Source organism: Strix uralensis, chromosome 19, assembly GCF_047716275.1.
Source record: "Strix uralensis isolate ZFMK-TIS-50842 chromosome 19, bStrUra1, whole genome shotgun sequence".
Classification (NCBI taxonomy): domain Eukaryota; kingdom Metazoa; phylum Chordata; class Aves; order Strigiformes; family Strigidae; genus Strix; species Strix uralensis.
Window position 1 is genome coordinate 3,445,163 of NC_133990.1, and position 19,339 is coordinate 3,464,501.

Consider the following 19,339-nt stretch of genomic DNA (forward strand, 5'->3'; position numbering starts at 1 on the left):
AGCGATGCTCCTTGCCTGGGCTGGATGGGGTGAGCCGCAGGGATGGAGCAGCTGGGAGGGAGGGAAGGATTGTCCCAGCTGCCTCTTCCAGACACCCCAAAGCAAAGTGGCTCCTGCTGCTGTGCCGACGGGTTACCCCAGGGGGCGAAGGGTGCTGGGGCTGTCCCAGGAGCGAGCAGGTTCCTTATCACATCTTGCTACAGCTCTGCTTTCTCTTCCACAGGATATTTGTGCTGGGCATTGGATTTTTCACCCTGTGCTTCCTAATGACGTCGCTGGGAGGGCAGTTCTCAGCCAAGCGCCTGGGGGACTCACCCTTCACCATCCGGACCGAAGGTAAGCGCGCCTCTGTGCCTGTCCTGTCCCGCGGGATGCTCAGTGACCCCCAGGTGCGTGGTCCAGCCGAGCTGGTGAGCACCAGGGATGCACAGAGGATGGTGCTCGGATGCCTCCACTCCCAAAGCTCCCTCCTGACCTGTTTCAGGGATGTCAGGACAGCTCGGGGTCCTCTTGGCGCTTCTTGCCATGGCATGGGACACTTTGCAGCCATGTGGCTAAAACCTGGCTGTGCTCATGTCCAGAGGTGTGCAGGCACAGTGGGGATGCGTGTGCTGGAGAGTGGCTGCTGACCCTGCCTCGCAACAGAGGGATGGGAAAACACCAGTGGCTGGACTGATGGGATCAGACCTCCAACTGCTGGCGGTGGTGTGGGTTGCATGGGCTGCACCCAGTCTGATGTGCTGAGAATTTGGCTTGGGTGCTTGGAGGGCTCAGTGGTTTTGAGCAGTTTTGGTCTGCAGAGAGTGGAAATTGTTCCTTAGGGAAGGGAAAATAAAAGGCCTTTGTGGTTTTGGAGGTACTGAAATGTAGAAGAGAAATATTCTGATTTTTAGCAAGTGTGCTTTCTGTTACATTTTTTTTAAACATCCTGTTTTTGGTGAGATGTGCAGTGAGCTCAGGAGGCAGCTTCCATGGTGGGGGGACTGTGTCCTGCCCTTTCTCTGGGAGGACACTGCCACACTGAATCGAGCTTCGCCTTGACTTTTCCTCAGTGGTCCCAGCCTGGAACAGCACAACTGAATGGCACAGAGGGAAATGCCCAGCTTGAACTCTGGTGAGCAGGGTGAGATAAGCTTGCTCAGGCCACTGTGGTCTTCTCCTCCTCCATACCAAAGGTGTGGAGGGATTTGAGCTCCCCAGCCTCACCTGGAATTTGATTTTTGGGCATGAAATCCTTTCCTTGCGGTGCTGGAAGAAGTGATAGTTGCATTCCTACAGAAGGAGAGGACTAAAGTGGTGGTTTCCAGAAGTTGGATAGTGCTTGTAAACTGTTTAGTTGACTTTCAGACAGATTAATGTGCAGCCTGCAGCAGCTGGCTTTGTTTTCTGCCCTATGGATAGAGGACGTGGCGGATGGTGTTTCTCTGTGCTCCCCTAATTGTTCCCATCACCAACTGCATTAAGCCCCTTCTCCCAGGGACTAGTGTTTGCCTGGCTGACCTCAGCCTGAGCCAGAGCAGGTTGCAGGATCAGTGCCTTTTGGTATTTTCTGCATGTTTTACCATGGTCAGGGTACCTGCCCCTGCAAGGAGGGTGGGTGCTGTGTTACTGTCCCTGTCCCATGCCAAGCACAGCTCCCAGGACAGCTGGTGAGTGCAGCCTGGTTGTAGGGGATTCCTTCCTTCTCAAGATGAGAAGCGGCACATGAGGAGGGTGGGCAGGAGCCTGGCACCATCATCTTCTCCACACTTGGCTTTTGAGGAGATGAGTCCTGAAAAGGTTCCCGAGTTTGGAATAAAAGGTGTCACCTGTTACAGTTGCCCTCTGTTCCAGCATTCCCAGGGAGTTTGCAGAGAAGTAGAAGGAAGGTAAAGAGGAACTGATTAACTGTGGGACCAGTCCGAGCTGAGAGGTGTCACAGGTCGTGCTACAAACAACAGCAAAGGTTTCCAGAAACCTGCAGAAGCTGCTGCCCCACCCCAGAGGACTCTAAAGTTGTGGTGAAATGATGGCAAGATGACAGTTATTCAGCTCCTCTTTCCCCCTTCTGGATGCCTGGGAGGGGAAGAGCTTTCCCCATCCTTATTCTTGTCATCGATTTAACCCAGATCTTTGAGTCCACTGATTCCCACCCTTGCGTCTCTCTTGTTCATGGGGCGCAATGTTGGTGCAGTCCTGGAGCTGGATCAAAAGAAACCTCCTTCTTCAGGCTCTCGCATCTCTGAGTCCTCCACGCTTACCTGCTTTAGGTGTTTAAATCAAGGTGTGTAAATGGGTTCACCCTCTTGCATCTGAGCTCCTGGTCACGGTGGGCCCCCTTGGCTCTGCTAAGGGGTGTGCTGCGAGCCCCTGCCTTGCTGGCCAGGGGAGATGTCTGCTGCTTTGCTCCGAGACTGCGTGGGTCTGGGTGTTGCTTCTGGTAACAGCTGGTTGGTCTCATTTAAAGAAGAAAAAAAAAAAGTAATTATGACCTAGGTCCTCTAATTATTCAAGCTTTTGATCTCTTAGGTTTGTAACTGGCTAAGGCAAGTCCTGCTTTGTTAGGAAGCTCAGAAATTCAGTATAAAACCATTTTTTTTCCTTTATTGGATAGATTTGCCAAGCAAGGTATTGCTTCCAGATGAATTGCTGCAAATTTGGCTGTTGCTGTGTTTCTTGTTGGGGGAAGATTTGGTTCATTCATGGTCTTACACACCGTTTTGAAACACAAAGCATCCTCTCTCCTGTCTCTGGAGAAAGGATGCTGTTTTGGAAGAAGGTTGTATTCTTTGTCCCCAGGACTTGGCAAGCCCAACCTGAGAGGCTTTTTCTAGCTGTCTAACACTGGGTTCAGGCTGTTTGGGTTCAGCCTTTCCTGTGATACTGGTACGTAGGGACTGGCTGTCCCGCATGGTGATGTAGCTGTTCTCAGCACACAGCTACACGGGGTGAGAGACCCCAAAAGTAGAGCAGAACCAAGACCTCAGGGCATGTACGAGACTAGGGCTGGACAGGAGCTGGCCAAAGTCACTTCAGAGCCCTCTCTGTCACCTTTGAAAGGTTGTGGCTGTTGGGGGAGGCCCCAATGGCTGGAAAAACCAACTATCACACCCATGGAAAAAGACAGGAGGGATGATGCATGCTGGGCAACCTCACTGGTGCCACTGGGAAATAGGGAGTCAAAGCTTCCAGGAAGCTGGTGAGATGGGGAAACTCCTTCCTTGGAGACTTTCAAAACACATCTGGCTGACATGAGGCTGTGGACAGCTCGATCTGACCCCCAGGTCTGCGCTGCTTGGAGCAGGCGGTCGGGAAGGGGATTCCAGAGGTCCCTCCTGGGTGGGGTGATGCTGAGCTCACGTGGAGGAACGCTGAATGCTCGTTGAAGTCAATGTGGGTTGATAGGAACAGAAATGGGTATAATTCTTATTAGTGCTGCGAAGTCTCAATAGGTCTGTTTGAATAACAAACTGGCATTTAATTAACATGCGTTATGGATCCCAAGGAAACCTAAGAAATATTGCTGGTTGTTATCGTTGCTGTTAAGCGCACAATGCTGGTCTGAAGATGAGCTCAAAGGACCAGGTTAATTTTGCTGGGCTGAGCTCTTGATGTGAGTAATGGTGGGAATCGGGACAGTATTTGCACAAACCTGGATAGGTTCGGAGCTGTGGGCTTTGGAGGAGTTACTGGGCGCGTGGCCTCAGATCTGCCATGCATTGAAACCCGGCTTGAGTATCTCCTGGGGCCAAGCTCCGGGTGTGAAACCCTCTGGAGTGCAGTGGTGGTCCTGCCTGGGGAAGGAGCCTAGTCCCTGCTGCCTCTCTCCTCTGCGGATGGGCTCATCGAAGCACTGGCTTTAATGGGCCCTTCTGAGCATTATTCATTAATTGATTAATTTTGCATTGCAAGCTGGCAGCATCCTCTCCCCATACGCTCTGGGTGTGGGCTTGCTTTACCAGCAGAGCTGGTGTATTTAGTTGGGTACATTTGTGGCTAGCGAGTGTCCGCTCCTGTGGCCCTTCCTGGGGTTGATCCTGGCTTTTGTGGCTCTTTACTCTGGTCCTTGTTTCCACATGTCCTGCCAGGCTCAGCAGCGATGCTGTGCAGGTGGGACTGCCCATGCACTTAAATGCCTGCAGGGTTGGGGCGACTACAAAGAGCTGGGGGTCAAGCTCAGCACCTGAGCACTTAAAAAGTCATTTGCATCACAGAAATCCTGTTGGGTTGTGGATAAGTGGTAAAACTCACGGTTCACGGTCCAGTCTAGGCGAGGGCTGTTCCTATTTCCCCCTGGGTGTCCTGACCAGCCCAGCACTGAACCTTGGATATTGCAATCTGAGGGGAAGCTTATGAAAATGCCCCAGACTTGCCCAGAGCTTTCTTGGCTTCTGAACTGTGTGAGCAGCCAGTCAAAACCAAAATGAAGATAGATGTGAGGCAGGAGCATGAAAAGGAGAAATGGATAATGTCACAGTCCAAAAGTTAATCCCATTTTAAATTTTATTTTTATATGTGAATTCCCTTCTCAGAGGCTCTCTCCAACAGCCAAATTTCTCGGTGTGTGCCAGAAATCATTCCTCAGATGGATTCTCTGCTTGGTGATTCGATGCAGCAGAGGCTTTGTGTCTTAACAATAAATAAAAAAATCTTCTGAAATGCAAGTTATTTTATCCTAATCCGCTACTGTCAAGTAAACACAGACAAAGGTTCCTTTGTTTTGAAATGGCCACCGAGAGAATTTGCTCTACAAACAAAGATCTAGATAAAAAAAGAGAACAGACAAGTCTATAAATTTTGAATGTGGGAGATGCTTTGGGAAGGGCTCTAGACTCAAGAGATTGAGTTTTCTGTGCCCTCTTCTCTCCTCCTCTTTAGAATTTAAAACGTTTGTGTTTTTTTTTTTTTTCCCAAGCATCTTTCTTTCGGTTTTGTTTTACTGACAGAGTCAAGGTGTCTTGAGGCAGGGGGCTGATCCTGAAAAAGCACCAAAATCTTTAATTGTGGTGCTTGCGATGTGGCTGGGGAGGGATTTGGCAGCAGTCCCTCTGCCCGCAGCTGCACCCCAGCCTGGTTTCGGCAGCGATGTACATCCCACTGGTGAAGCTTCTGCTGCAGGGGATTAGTGGAGGAAAATAGGCTATTAAGTGTTAAAACATGATTAGATGCGGCTGGAATATTGCCTGAAACTGCTGTAGCTAGTTTAAAAAAATGGGAAGACTTCTGATTTCTCCTGCTGTTGATTCCTATATGATAGGGTACGAGGTACGAGAGGAATTTGCTGCCCAGGGGATGTGTAGGGCAGGTCCTGATGTCCCGAAATGGCTGGAGCTGAGCTCTGCCCTCGCTGTGGGCTGCTGATTCTTGCAAGAGGGCTCTGATTTAATTTCAGCTGACCTTGGTGGTACTTAAAGTGCTTTGAGTGGTTCATATAGATATCTCAGTGCTTGGGGTCTGTGTGCTGCAGCAGCAGTTCTTGTGCTGAGATCCTCGAATCTCGATGCCTTTGGGAAGTGGTGGTTTGCTGAGCACTGGAGTTGTGTGTTTACTGTTCCCATAATGGTCTTTTCAACCCGTTTTCAAGTGTTTCCTGCCTGGATTGGTGCTCAGCTTGAGAGCTCAACACCTGCCTTTTTCCACCCCAAAACGAGCTCCCAGCAGCATCTCCAGCTGGTTTCCTGTTGGTGACCACAGTCGGGCTCCTGCGTTGTGTTTCCTCCACTGCTTTGGAAACAGGATTAGTGGGGACAGAGAATGAAGGAAGGACAAGACTGGAGCTGATTATAGAGGGCAAGCTGGAAAATGCCAGTGAGCAAGGTGAAGCACATCCTCTGCATGGCTGCTGCACCTTGTCCTAGGTTGCCAGGATGTGTTTTGGGGCCTGATCTCCTTGGGGCTACAGGATATGGACCCTGATGGGATATTAAACAGCCTGTGGACTGGGACAGGGGGTTTCCCAGTCCTACGCCACTGGGACTTTCTGCAGCTGGGCGATGGTAACTGCCTTGACCCAGAATCTGTCTGGAGGTGAGCAGTGCACCAGTGCCTGCAGGGACTTTCCTTGGTCTGTGGCACAGCAGAAGTGCAGGTGGCCAAAGAATAGCTTCTACTGCAAAAGCCTCTGAGATTTGGTCATTTGTGTTCATTGTGCAGGGAAAGAAAAATAAATGTGGAAAAGTTATGGAGAGAGCCTGCTGGGGAAGCCCCCCTTGCTGCCTTGGGGCATCTTGTGCTGGATGCAGGCTGTGGGTGAAGCTGAGCACTGCTGTGTTCTTGGGGCATCAGAATGGCTCTGGTTTGCTGTGTTGGGGTAGGGGACTCTCAGGAGAGGTCCAGCAGACAACAGCCAAGGCATGTTGCACTGGAAATAGTGTTTAACATCACCTGGCAGAAGTCTTGCCCTGCTCTCTCCCCAAACCCAGCACCCCTCCTGTGTTCCAACTACTGGAGTGCTCTGCCTCTCCCATGGCTGTTGCTTGTTCCAGTTCCTGGAGTCTCACCTGCTTAAAGCAATTTCTTCCATCAATGAACACAGAGGAGGAGAGAGATGGATTTTGTTTAGGGCTGTGCAGCACAGCTGAATACTCTGGTGTTTGTGGCTTCTGTTTCTCTCCAGAGCGGGGATGTTGGTGGAGGGGGGTGGAGGGGTGGGAATTGTGCTGCAGAAGATAATGTTGAAGGTTGCTCGGGGTTTTGTAGGGCATCTTCACCATTTCAGAGTCATAGTACCGTGAAGCGATGGGATCTCATGTTATTTCAATCCCTTGAATTGCTCCCCGAGGAGCGGAGCAAAGAGGCCAAATAGAAATGTGAGAACCTACATGCTCTCCTCAGAGGGGTCCTTTGCTCCTGCTCCTGTGTCTGCTGGTTTTCCTTCTGCTCCAGCAGCATCCCAGCTGGGTTAGCGTGGCCAGGTACCATCGCCGTTTGTTCTCGCAGAAGATGCAGAAAGGTCAAGCTCAGATTTGCTAACGATCAGAGTGAGCTTGAATAACTCTGTCATCTTCCCTCGCAGTCAGCTGTGCTGGGAGGGGAGGAGGAGGAGGAGGTGGAGGAGGTCTGTGTGAATGATCCTGACCCCCTGCATACCCTCTGTGTGTGGCTCTGCGAGGGAGGACAGCAGAGGAGGGGACAGCTTGGTTTGGCTCTGCCTGCGAGGTCCTGGCTGCAGTGAGATGCTGCTCAGTCTGAAGGAGCTTTAAAGCAAGACACAGATGTGTTCATCCTCACGTCCCAGTTCCCCCTCTCTTGGGGAAAGTAATTTCTGGACCATTTGCAACCTTGGGTCACTGCCACTTATGACAGATCCTAATCTGCTCCTCAGTTATTTCTTCTCAGCAGAGCACATAGTTCTTCTGACAGGAGCTGCACAAAATACCCAAAAGTTGCTTTGTGGCTTTGACAATCCCTTTTCTTACCTGACCAGCAGCTTGGGCTGCTGCCTCCTTGAGATGTGATGCACAGACGTGCAGTTCCAGGGATGCTTGTGTTCCCTTTGCTTTCAAAAAGTCAAGTGAGTTATAAATTTATCTCGCTGCCTTTAATGCCCAGTGAAGGTGACAGGAGAACCAGTTGCAGAGAGTCATGTAACCAAGTGACGGTGACGGGGCTGGGGAGGAGCATGGGCAGAGCGAGGGAGGGAGCCGGGCAGGCTCTGCTGTGCAAACTCAGCACTAATTATTCCCCATTTCTTCCCGAGTGAGTTATAACTCTCTCCCGGGATGCTTGTGTTATGTTTTGATGTTGTCTGCTGAGCAGCTCTGGATAACTGTCTGCAGCAGCTTGTAAGCAGCTTGTCAGGATCTGCTGCTGGAGTATGTCTCACCGGACGGCGCAGGCAGCGGCCGGGAGGCTTGTCCAGGCAGAGGGATGAGGCTGTTCTCATGATCTGAATCCAGAATTTCCTTACACAAACCCCTCTCGATAGGTGGTGGGAGGTTCCCCTCTCATCCCCACTTCCCGCAGTGCCTGTGGGGCTGTTAGCTGGAGCATTCTCCCAGATCCCCATAGAGAGGGTGTGGGTAAGCGGGTGCGTGTCACCCCCCTGGCACCAGCTGGGACATGCAGATCCCACACGTCCCCAGTGCTTAATTTTTCTGCTGCTGCATCCAGAGCTGGATTAGAGTCTCCTGGAGCCTGTGGGCCACTGGAGGGGTGCCAACCAGGGGAGACCCATGGGGAGGAGTGTGCTGTGCAGCTCTTCAGTGCCTGGGGCTCGTTTCCAGCCTGGCTGCATCCATTCCATCCAAAGCTGCTCCAAGCAGCCTCGGGGGCTGGAGCAGCCAGCTGATGCTGTAAGAAGTTGCCTGGTTGGTGCCAAGCCGAGCTGGTTGGTACTGGGAGCACCTCCTTGGTGAAGAGCTGTGCTGGCGAAGATGGGCTTTTGATTCTGCCTCCCCCAGAAAAATGCTGGGGTGGCAGGGCCAGCTCTCCAGCTGGCCCAGAGATGCTGTGCTCTGGCAGCTCCCGCCGCTCAGCATCATTCTCTTGCTTCCTCGTTGTCCAAGCGTCAGTGGGGAGAAGGGGGTTAATGGAGACCCCAAAGCAAGGCAGAGCCCAGATTCAGGGTGAGGGCTTTCTGCCTCAAATGCTGCCTTCCCCCCAGCCCCACTACCTGCTGGCTCCTGCCAGATGCTCCATTGCTCCAGGGGCTCTTTTGAATGGATAATGCTGCACACAGAAGCAATAACTTATTCTGCTCTTTCTGTTGAGTATTAGGAGGCTTCTTTAATTATGGGTTAAAGTGGTGCTCTGGGCTGAGGAATGGCTGCTGGTGATGGATGCTGCTGGGAGTGACAGTGGGTGTCCCCACTGTGCTGCTGGTGCTGGGGTCACACCCCCATGGGCAATGCAGGGGTGTCCTTAATCTGCATTTTTTTGGAGCAGACTATTGCTTTGCCTGGGTGGAGAAAGTGGGGGTTGATTAAAAGCACGTGTTCTGTCCTGCGCCTGCTGCTTCTGATGTCCCCATGGGCCATCCACTTTGATCCCGGAGCGCTGCCTCCCCCGACGGGTTGGTGAATGTGCACCATGCTCCTGTCTCCAACCCACACTTGGAAAGGGTGTTTAAAGTGGAAGTGTAAAACTTTACTGCGCTTATTAAATTGCTATTGCAGGCAGGGAAATGAGTGCTGTTAAAATAAAGGAAAATGAAGGCATCCGTGGGGGCTCCACGTGACACCAGGGATTACTGCCCACTTCTGTGGGGATGTGCTGGGGGAGTAAAACACGGATTGGTGCTTTGCAGGGCACAGAGGGGTGAGAAGAAGTGTAAGAGCTGCTGTAGTAGCAGTTAAGGCTTAATCCACCCTGGGAACATGTCTCTTACTGAAGAAGTACCTGTTTGATACAATCGCTGCTCAGAATTGGATGCCTGCAGACTTAAAAAGGGAAAAAAAATAATGCCACCAAACGATTTGGAAGATGGAAGTGTGGATTCACGAGTCTTAAACTGGTGGAGCAGAGATGAAGATCTCAGTGCAGAGATGCGCGCTGGCCCCTTCCCTGCCGCCGCCGTGTTGGAGGAGGGAGGAGCAGCCTCCCGCTGGCCTCGGCACTCTGTTATCTCCATAAGCAGTGACTCCCAGGGAATGATTAAATCAATGAATTGATTTTCTATAGCTCATAAGGAAGTCAAATGGCATTTCCATCAACATGTGATGAGCAAACACCCCACCATGGCCAGGAGGAATGTTACTGGCTCTTTATGCTTTTATTACCCCTTTTCACTCCTAAATCAAAATTCATCCTGAGCCCGGGAGGCAGCAGGTACTTCAGAAAATAAAACTAGCACAGTGGGAACCATAGCAGCCTCTGTAAAAGCTGGGTTTTCCCACTGATTTATTTGTTTCTCTGGCCTAAATGAGAGAGCAGGGCTCGGTTTAACTCGGGTAGAGATTAGCCGAGGCTTGTCCCATGGCTCTGCCAATGCCCCCCGGCTCCTGCGGGCTCTGCTTTGGGCTGCTGCCCCGCTCTGCTGCTGCTGGAAGGATCCAGCTGCTGGGCTCAGTGGAGGCTGATGGGTTTGGAGGAAGGGGATGATTTATTTGCCTGTGGAAACAGAGTGGCAGAATGCCCGACACTGTTTGGCCAATATTTTTGGCTGAAGGAGAAATGGTAATCATTTTGGAAATGTTAAATTAGTGAGTTCTGCTGTTTCTGAAACATAACATTTTGGGGCAGCTGTAAATAAGGCTGTGGGCTTGAGTGCTGGACATGCAGAGCCAGGGGAGCCATGGTGGTGGCGAGTCTCCTGAAGCCTTCCTCCGGCTGATCTTGGGGTGTGCAGGTGCTGGGTCAAATCCTTCCTGTGCCTGAGGGGTTTGGGCTGATTTCCTGCAATCCTTGGGGCATCAGCTCTGATAATACAGTTTTCCCTGGGTCAGCAACAGGGACTGTTATGAGAAGAACTAGTTGAGTTGAATGCTGATGCCATTGGAGAGATGCCTCTCTTGTAAAGACCAAGAACCAAAAAGAGGGTTGGTGACAGAGGAGCTTCCTGGCTTGTGGGTCTGTGGAGGTACTCTGGAGCTGCCCCTGTGCCATGGGACTGGGGTGTGCTGCTCATTGCCTGGAGCTGGGGGTCCTGGCTGCAAAACTGGGGTCCAGCTTTGCCCCCAGTGCTGACAGCATCCAGCCCGGTGCAGAGTCCAGCCGTGCCCTGGGAGCCCCAGTATCCTTTGGGCTTTGCTACTGGCAACTGCCCTTGAGCAAGCCCTGTGCTGGAGCCCTTGTATTTTAGGAAGCGATTTAAAATCGATGTTAATCTTGTAGTTTGAAAGCCTCGCCTGCAGCTTGAGGTGTTTGGAGCACTGCAGAACAGCTTAAAATGCAATTTAAAATAGTGCTGGCTGGCGATAGAGGAACAACTAAAAATATCCCGCTGGTACTTTTTAAAAAAAAAAAAAGTGAAAAGGGGATGAGAAGGGGGAAGAAGATGGGGATAAAAAACCAAAATAAATAAAAGCTGAACTTCGCCTTGTGCTGGGGTTTTGCACAGCAGTCTCCTTTTCCCCAGCTACCCGCCTCCCCCAGCCCATCTCCTGGGACTGCTGGGAAGAGATGACAGGGCTCATTTTGCCTGAGAGCAAAGGCTTGTGGCAGGGCTTGTGGGACTGTCCTCGTGTCCCACAGGGAACATCAGGTCTCTGGTGTGTGTTTGCGGGGTAAGGAGTAATAAAAATGGTGGGGAACAGCCCTGCGCTCTCTCTTGTGGTAATGAAATGCTCCTGTCTGTGAATGTAAGTGTCTATTTGTATTGCTCAGCTTCCTGCCTTTTCTTATTTATATGGAAATAGGGAGCAAACGTGTTAGGGTGGAGATAGAGAGCTGCAGTCTGCTCTTACAGGCATTTCCTTTTGGGTGGGGGGCAAGGGGAGCTGGTTGGGGTGGAGAAGCAGCAGGAGCCCCTTCTGCAGGCTCAGCTCAGGGTCCTGCAGCCAAAGGGCTGCCCGGAGGGAGGGACCGAGATCCCAGAGCCAGTGGGGTTGGTGTGGGGACATGGGGCTGGCACCCCCACTCCATGTTTAGTGCAGCAGCTGGAAGAGGTCTGGTGAGACCTTGGGTGGAGGATGAGGGTTGCTCAGGACCTCTCTGAGGCCTTTCTCTAACCAACCTCCTCCATGAAACCTGGGGGGGGGGGGCATCATCCTCCTGGGGGGCATCACCCTCACCAGGGAGGACCTGCAGCGTGCTGGGGCGTGGGGCTGCAGAAGGAAAGCAGAGGTATGGCTCATCGCTCAGGGAGCCGTTGGCAGCGCCGGAGAGCGGGGCCGAGGATGTGGCTTTGCTGTGGGTGTCCGGGAGCGGGGTGGGTAGAGCAGTGCCTGGCCATAGGGGTGGTGTGGTGCTTGTGGGAGCGATTTATGGGGCTGAGCAGTGTTGCTTCCTATCTGCTGGTGCTGTTTTGGACAACATGCATGCCACGGCACAGCCAGTTCTTGCTTTCAGCTGGGAAACTTCTGCAGCAGGTTGGTTCCCCCACTGAGGTGTCTCGCCCCCAGGCACCGCTGGCATGCAGGGGGGCTGTAGGAGAGCTGGGGGGTCTCTTGAGCCTGTGGCAGGGTTGCCATTGCTGTTATCGCATGGCTGCGTTAGCAGAGCCCTGGGGCAGCTCCTGCCTGGCTCGGTTGTGGCGCACGACTACCAGCCCCGCGGTGATGGAGCCGGCCGTGCAGGGCGTAGCGGGGCCTGATGGGCTCTGCCAGCCCATGGATGGGGCGAGAGGGAATGAAAACATTCCTGAAGCTGCACGTTTGCTGCTGATTGCACAGCAGTGGACAAAGGGATGCATAAATCCAGGAGGTAGATGATAGCAGGCAGGTGGGACACTATCTATTTTACCAGCCAGTGACTTAAGGCTGCTTAATTTGTCTGATGACTGGGGAACCACTTTGTTGCCGGCCATTTCCAGTAGCGCAGCAGCAAATTGATGGTGCAGCTGGAGTTGTACCAAAGTGTCCGCTTCACTGGCAGCCCCCAGCCTGCTTCGTGGACTCCTCCAGGTGCAAACTCTGCTGCTGGTGTGACAGTTCCCTGTGCGGCTCCTTGTGCTGTTTGCCTTGGGGCACTGGCTAAGCAGGTCCATATTTTCTCTGTATAACTTGAAATAATAAATCTGTAGCAGTTTAATGGCAAGTGTGGGTGGATTTGCTGGAGGCAACAACTGGCTGGGTGCCCATGCTGGTGAGTGGGTGCCCTCGAGGGGTGCAGCCACCCAGCAGGACCTCATCCATCCCTGGAGCAGCTTCCCCCAAGGGTGGGTGCCAAAGGGATGGAGACAGGAGGTGGCTGTCGCTGCCAGCCTGAGCCTGGCCTTGGGCTTTCTTGTTGCCAGTTAGTGCGCCAGTTAGTGCTGGGTCTCTGGGCTGTGATTGCAATGGATTATGTGTCAGGGTTAGCTGGAGCCTTTGGCTAGTTGGCTCTTTGGTCTTTTAATCTGCTTGAATCAAAATCAATAGTGAAAGTAATGGGAGGAGGAGGGAAGCGAAGGGCTGGTGCTTTGCTCCCTGGGAACTGGTGAGGTGCTGGGGTTGTGCCCTCCCAGGAGGATGGGGTCCCCAGGACAGCCCCGGCTACCAGCCACCCAGAGAGCTGGGCAGTGAGGTCTGGGTCCAGCTTCACGGTGGTGGAGGTCCTCCAGTTTCTTCTCCAAGAAATCCTTCAAGAGTACGTTGTCCTTTTGAGGGGCTTAAGTAGCCTGGAGTTGTCCTTTAAAGGAGAAAACCAAAGCAAAGCAAATGATGCTTTAGATTGAAATTAATTCAGCTGGTATTTTCAGTGGACATAAGTAATATCTTACCATCTCTGAGCAAATTCCCTTCTTGTACTGGAGCGTTCAGCTGTTGCGAGGTAGTCAGGCAGGGATATGACATGTCTGAGAAGGCGGGGTGGGAAAATCAACAACAAACCAGCCATGTTATGAACAGCGGAGATAGATTGTGGAATTGCATTTTAAATATCAGGGGGATGTTTCAGCGCCATTTGCACCGATGTAGGTCGAGGCTGTGCCTCGGTCTCCCCCTGGGAGATGGACCCTTGTGCCTGCCAGGTTAGGGAGGCTCTTGCTCCCATTGAAACTGGACTGGTTTTTGGGTGGAAAAGCTCCCAGTAAATGATCAAGGTGAGATGCCACCTCTGCACCCATGGGGTGGCACTGGGGTCCTCTAGGAGGAAAACGCAAGGGATGTGCTGGGCTGAGTGCTGGTGTGCAGCTCAAACACAGTTTCCTCTACGTGTTTCTTTTTCCTCATCTCAGCACGAAGCTGGTGCTGAGCATTGTGAGACCCCCCCCCGAGCAGGATGGGGCCAAGTGACCCAAGGACAGGATGCTGTCATCTGGGTCCAGCAGGTACGCGGGGCAAGGAGCTTTGAATCAGTCCAAGCAGCTAAAGGGAACATGACCCCAAAATGCAATTTTTTCTCCCAAAGGGTTTTGGCTCCTTTTGAAAACATCAGCCCGAGTGTCCCAGAGCCACACACAAGCCTGTGTGATGGGGTGACATCCTGCATGCCCCCTCCATGCTTATGAAGTGCTGAGTGAAGGTGGCTCCCAGCATGAAGAATGGCAGGGTGGCATGGGGAGGATGCTCAGGATCCCAAAACACGATGCCTGAGCATGGAAATTCCTTCCCATCTGCTCCTTCCTCCATGGCACAACCTGGGCTTTGCCAGCTCTGTTTCACATCATCTCCACTGGTCCCAGCTCTGTACTGGGCTGCCTGGCAGGGAGTCCCCTGCGCCATGGCTGTGCTGGAGATGCTCTGTGAAACACTGCTTTCTCAGCTGCTCTCCACTCCTGCGCAGTCGCCCTGAGGCATCTGGCATTGAACTTCACCCTCGCGTCCAGAGCAGTCTGCACACGCAGCAAAACTGACCCGTGCGTCCGTCCTGGCTCCTGTTCCTGGAGGTTTTGATGACAGGTAATGGCAGGAGGTGGGACGCCTGCCCAGGGGTGTATTCACTCCAAGAAGGTATTTTAAAGACGATTGTATCATTAGTGAATTCCCCAGGGTTTCTACCCATCCAAATTTGAGCATATTGGCTGTTGACTATTCCACTGGTTTTGCAGAGAAACTATTTCTTCTTCCACTAGACATCACCCTTAGGGGATGCTTTCTTTTTTTCCCCTGATTTCATCCAATTACTTAGCTGTATGCTCTTCTGAAGCACCATAAATAATTCTCCTCCCTCTGCTGTGTTTACCAGCATGTCTCATGAAATCCAGTAAGATATGATTGATTGCAATCATTATTTCCTAGTGCTGCTATGAAAACCTCTGTCAGGTTCAGTGATTGCCTTTAAAGAGTGGCTGCCACTCAGGAAAACTGTCAAAAACCTGTCATACTTTAGCAAACTCCAATTAATCTGTTGAGCAGTTTTACTTGTGTTTTCTTTCCCATCATTGCTGATTATCAAGGGTAATTAGAATATTTTTCCTTTGTAATTAGCAGCTTGCTTTTTTTAAAAAAAAAAAGTGGCTCGCAGGACTATTTGACCGGGTTTTCATGCTATGGAGTTGGGTTTGGGTTTATCCTGTCTGCCTGCAGTGCTGTTTGCAAGTCGTTTGGGGATCTTCATCTCTGGCTTAAAGGGAGAAGCTGGGGGTACCCACCGGGCTCGCCTCCGTCCTCCGCATCCCCCTCGCTGGCACGCGCTGTCAGGCAGCCGAGCAGCCGTTCGGCGGGTGTCTGGGTCTCCGCTTCAGGTTAACAAATTAATCCTGGCTCTTGCATTTTTAAAAGAGTCGCTTCAGCACTTTTCCTCCTTTCTTTTGGTTTTAATGAGACACACTTTCCAAGAGATGTAATAATCATTGCCAAAAATGTCAAATCGTTCTTGTTATCCTCCTTAAGCTTCTGGAACAACAACAACAACAACAAAAAGACCAAGAACAGAAAAATAGAGGTGTTGACAAGGAAGGGCTTTGACTTCATCTCCAAGAGCCAAGGGAGGGCTGGGGGGAGATGTGCCCGGCGACAGCGCTGCTTTCTGGCAGGGTGCCCAAAAAATAACCCAGTGAAGGCTGAGATTTTTATTACTATTTTTGTTTAGGATTTGGGGTGATTTTTAATTTCTTTGTTGGAGAAGGAATAGCTCTTCTCACTGTTGACAGCAAAGCTCAGAGCTTTGCTGTTGAAAAGCATCCTAGAAATGCTCAAAACCAGCTGTGAAATTGGATGGTGGCAGACACGAGGGGAAATCTTGGTGAAGCCAGCGGGAGAGCCGGGGGGGCCCGGGCTGGCTCTGGGGGCTCAGTTGTGGGGCCAGGGCTTGTAGCTCTGCTCACTGCCAGCTTCTGTGGGATCCGGTGGGAAATGGTTTCATTCCCCAGTGGGACTATCCTCATCCCTCCTTAGAGATTTGGGAGCAGAGCTGTCTTGTCAGCTGTGCTTCTGCGGTGAGGACTCAGAGCAGGCATCCTTGCCTGGATTGCTGGGTGTGGATGGCGCCCGAGCAGCAGGAGATCTCTATCTCCTGATTGTGCTTGAGCATGGGGTGATCCCTGGGGGGCTTTGCCTGGGCAGTGGGAATGCAGCACTGAGCACCCCTGGGTGCCCAGCATGGACATCAGCTCACTGCTGCCTGCTGGAAACGTGAGCCCTGTGTAGCTCTGTGCCTCAGTTTCCCTTGTCCACCTGCCCAGGGCAGGATCAGGCTCCCTTAGCACGGCTGGAGAGTCTCCTGTACCCATCCCAAACCCCTCAGGAAAGGGCTTTTCCCAAGTCTCTTCTGCGGGGATGAGCTCCGTGCATGTGTGTGGGTTTTAATCAGGGGCCAGAGCTGTTTCTCTGCCCGGGCTTTGCAAGCAGCCATTTAAATTTCAAATGAGCTGCACCACTAAACAGGCCTTCATAATTAAATGAATGCAGCCTGGCTACCAACTGGGGCAACAGCCCAGTCCTGAGTGGCAAAGGCAGCAGCAGCTTTCAGTCATCTCCATTGCCTTCCCAGACATGATCCTTGCATCTTCACAGTGAACCAGCACGACCTGACCTTCCCAAAACAACCTGGGATCCCAATCCTTGGGCCAGGGGTACCACTCCGTCCATGGAAATGTGCTGGTTGTGGTTTAAGCCCTTCTGGCCAGCTGTAGGTGGTGTATTGGGTCCTCTTCCTGACCTCCAGACTCACCTGCCAGCACAGGAACATGCAAGAAGGGTGCGCAGTCTCCATCTCGCTCAAAGACTGAGTTCAAGGTCTAAGCTCTGACCCCCTGGCAGTGCCTGGATGTTGGACCAGGAGCAAATCCTGAGCAGAAATCCCCATTCAGGGGGTGGTCAGTCCTGGAAGCTGCCTGAGGGAGGCAGATGGAGGATGTTGAGTGCTTCAAGCTGCGACCACAGCCCAGCTGTGGTAGGGATGTGACCGGAGTCGGCTCAGTCCCGGGGGGAAATAACTAATGTGGATTTTCTGACTTAAGCCCAACTCAGAGCTTTTCTATTTTTCTTGGCTGTGTCTTTGCCCAATTTGCTCAGCTGTGTTTGGGGAGGCCCCTGTACAAATTGAGCTCCAGGGTCCAAGTTTCCACTTTTTTCCCTCCGTAGCATCTTTTAACTGCGACTTCATTAGCACTTCTGCCCTTTAATGGGACAGGCTGTGACTCGTGTCCCACCCAGGGGATTGGGGGACCTTCCTGGTGGGATGGACAAAGGTGGCTCCTGTGTTCCCAGACCCATCCAGGGAGGTCTGGGACTGCACAGGACTTCTGAACCCACCGATTCAAGCAGAAGTTGATGACTTCTTGCCATGGGAGTGCAGGGATTGTTTGGGGAAGAGCCCAGTTTCAATCTCCATGAATTTTTTTGTTTGTTTTTTTGTTTTCTTTTTGAGGAATTGCTTTTGTTCACTATTTCTCTTCCGTTTTGTTAGATAGCGTCAGGAAAAGTAATGTTTTGCTGATAATCTCAGCCAAGCGTGGAAGACAGCCTTTGGTAGGATCTGACTGGCCCGGTGTCTGCTTCTTAGAGGGGTTAAGGGTTGGCTTGTGGCCCTGTGTTCATGTGCCGTGTGTCTGACAGAGACAGGCAGCCACAGTAATGTGATGCTTTCACCGTGCCCACCGGGCCGAGAGCCTGGCAGGGTGGCATGTGAGTGCTGAAGCCCCCAATTTGGCTGTGGTGCCAATGCAGCCCTCCTCTGTTAGAGCTGGAGAACTGACCTGTGGCAGCCGTGGGTCTAGTGCCGTGGCATCTGGAGCTGGAGTTAGCGGGTGATTTACTGGGGTAGTGGGGAGGGAGCTGGGGCTGCATCTCTGCAGTGGTGGGAGCCATCGCAGCAAGCCGGTTCCCACCACAGCCATATGCACTGCTCTTATCTGAATATCAAAACCATCTAGACCTCACATTCAGGCTGGTCTCAGTGCTGTTTGACATGCTCAGCGGCCTGAGGCAGCTCCTGTGGCGAGGAGAAGCCCGTGCCCGGGCTGTCCCCAGCACGGGATGTCCTTGGGATGCCCCACTCCATCCCACCGTGAGGAGAAGCCCGTGCCGGGGCTGTCCCCAGCACAGGATGTCGTTGGGATGCCCCACTCCATCCCACCGTGAGGAGAAGCCCGTGCCCGGGCTGTCCCCAGCACGGGATGTCCTTGGAATGCCCCACTCCATCCCACCATGAGGAGAAGCCCGTGCCAGGGCTGTCCCCAGCATGGGATGTCCTTGGGATGCCCCACTCCATCCCACTGCCGGGGCTGAGCTGGGTGCAGGATGCTGTGCTGGGGTGGGGGACCCAGGGGATGCACCAGCACAGCCATTCTCTGGCTTTGCAAGATGCCGTTTGACATCTGTTTGGAGATGCACGAGATGTCTGTAAGCCCTGATAGCCACCTGGGGTGTCCGGCAGCCGTTAGCCTTCCCAGCGCTGCCCACCCGGCTCCTGCTGCTCCCTAAATTAAATATGTGCTGCCTCTTGAAAAGCACATGTGAGTGGAACAGCGGAGATAAGCTGAACGGGAGAAGTTCAGGGGATTATGCACTGATTAAGTTATTACTAATGTGAAATGAGCCACGCTGAGATGAAACAAGAGCTTTATTTTCTGTTCCCTGGCTTCAGGCTTGGGGCTGCCTGTCACTAGACAGCAGATCAAACCAGGAGCCAGGAGCCCGGGTATCTCCCGGCTCTTTCAACACAGCAGCAGGTTGGTGCTGTGCAGACCCGTAGGAATCAGTGTGTTAAACGGGGCTGGGAATCAGGGGCCTTCCCTTCTGGGGGGGATTTGCTGAGATGCAGCTCTTGAAACAGAGCTATTTCCAGTGCTGGAGCACCCACCCTGTAGCAGATTTAGGTAGAAAAGGAATTCTTCTCTGCAACAGGAAAATCCGGTGCTGCTGGGAGGATGTGTTGGGGGAGGACCACCTATTTGCTCTGTTTCCCATGTTTTTCCTTAAGCATCCCCTGCAGGCTGCTCTCAAAGGCAGGATGCTGGGCTAGGTGGGTCTTGGAGAGTGAAAAATAGAAGTACAAAATAAAAGGCTGTTTGGTTAGTGTTTGAGAATGAACTTGGTTTCCTGTAAGCACCGAGATGGTCCATAAACCACCAGGCCCATCAGCGGGGTGGGGGAGCACAAGACCGTGGGCAGCTTTGGGGCTGAAGCCATGGGGAGGGGGATTTTCTCGGTCTGACACGGCAGCACCCAGCCCGTGACCGTGTCTCGCTTGCTCTTTGTGTGCCTGCAGTGATGGGCGCGCTGGAGTCCCGAGGGGTGCTGCGGCGAATGAGCGACATGCTGGAGATGCTGATGAAGAGGATGGACATCCTGGCCAGGCTGGAGAATAGCACTGACTTCCACAAAGGGGATGAAGCGCGATTCCCTCTGGACAGGTCAGTCGGCCGCACCGATGCCCTGGGCAGACCCCGTGGAGC

The 19,339-nt window shown here is 52.5% G+C and overlaps 1 protein-coding gene across 2 annotated transcripts in view; it reads left to right on the forward strand.

Annotated features, from left to right (window-relative positions):
• MGAT5B (alpha-1,6-mannosylglycoprotein 6-beta-N-acetylglucosaminyltransferase B) overlaps positions 1-19,339 on the forward strand; it is a 69,764-nt gene that overhangs the window by 6,454 nt on the left and 43,971 nt on the right. For both annotated transcript variants that reach the window (XM_074888939.1, XM_074888940.1), the window contains exons 2-3: positions 224-336; positions 19,153-19,297. In XM_074888939.1, the coding sequence (XP_074745040.1) occupies positions 224-336; positions 19,153-19,297 (258 nt within the window). The remainder of the gene's footprint in view (positions 1-223; positions 337-19,152; positions 19,298-19,339) is intronic.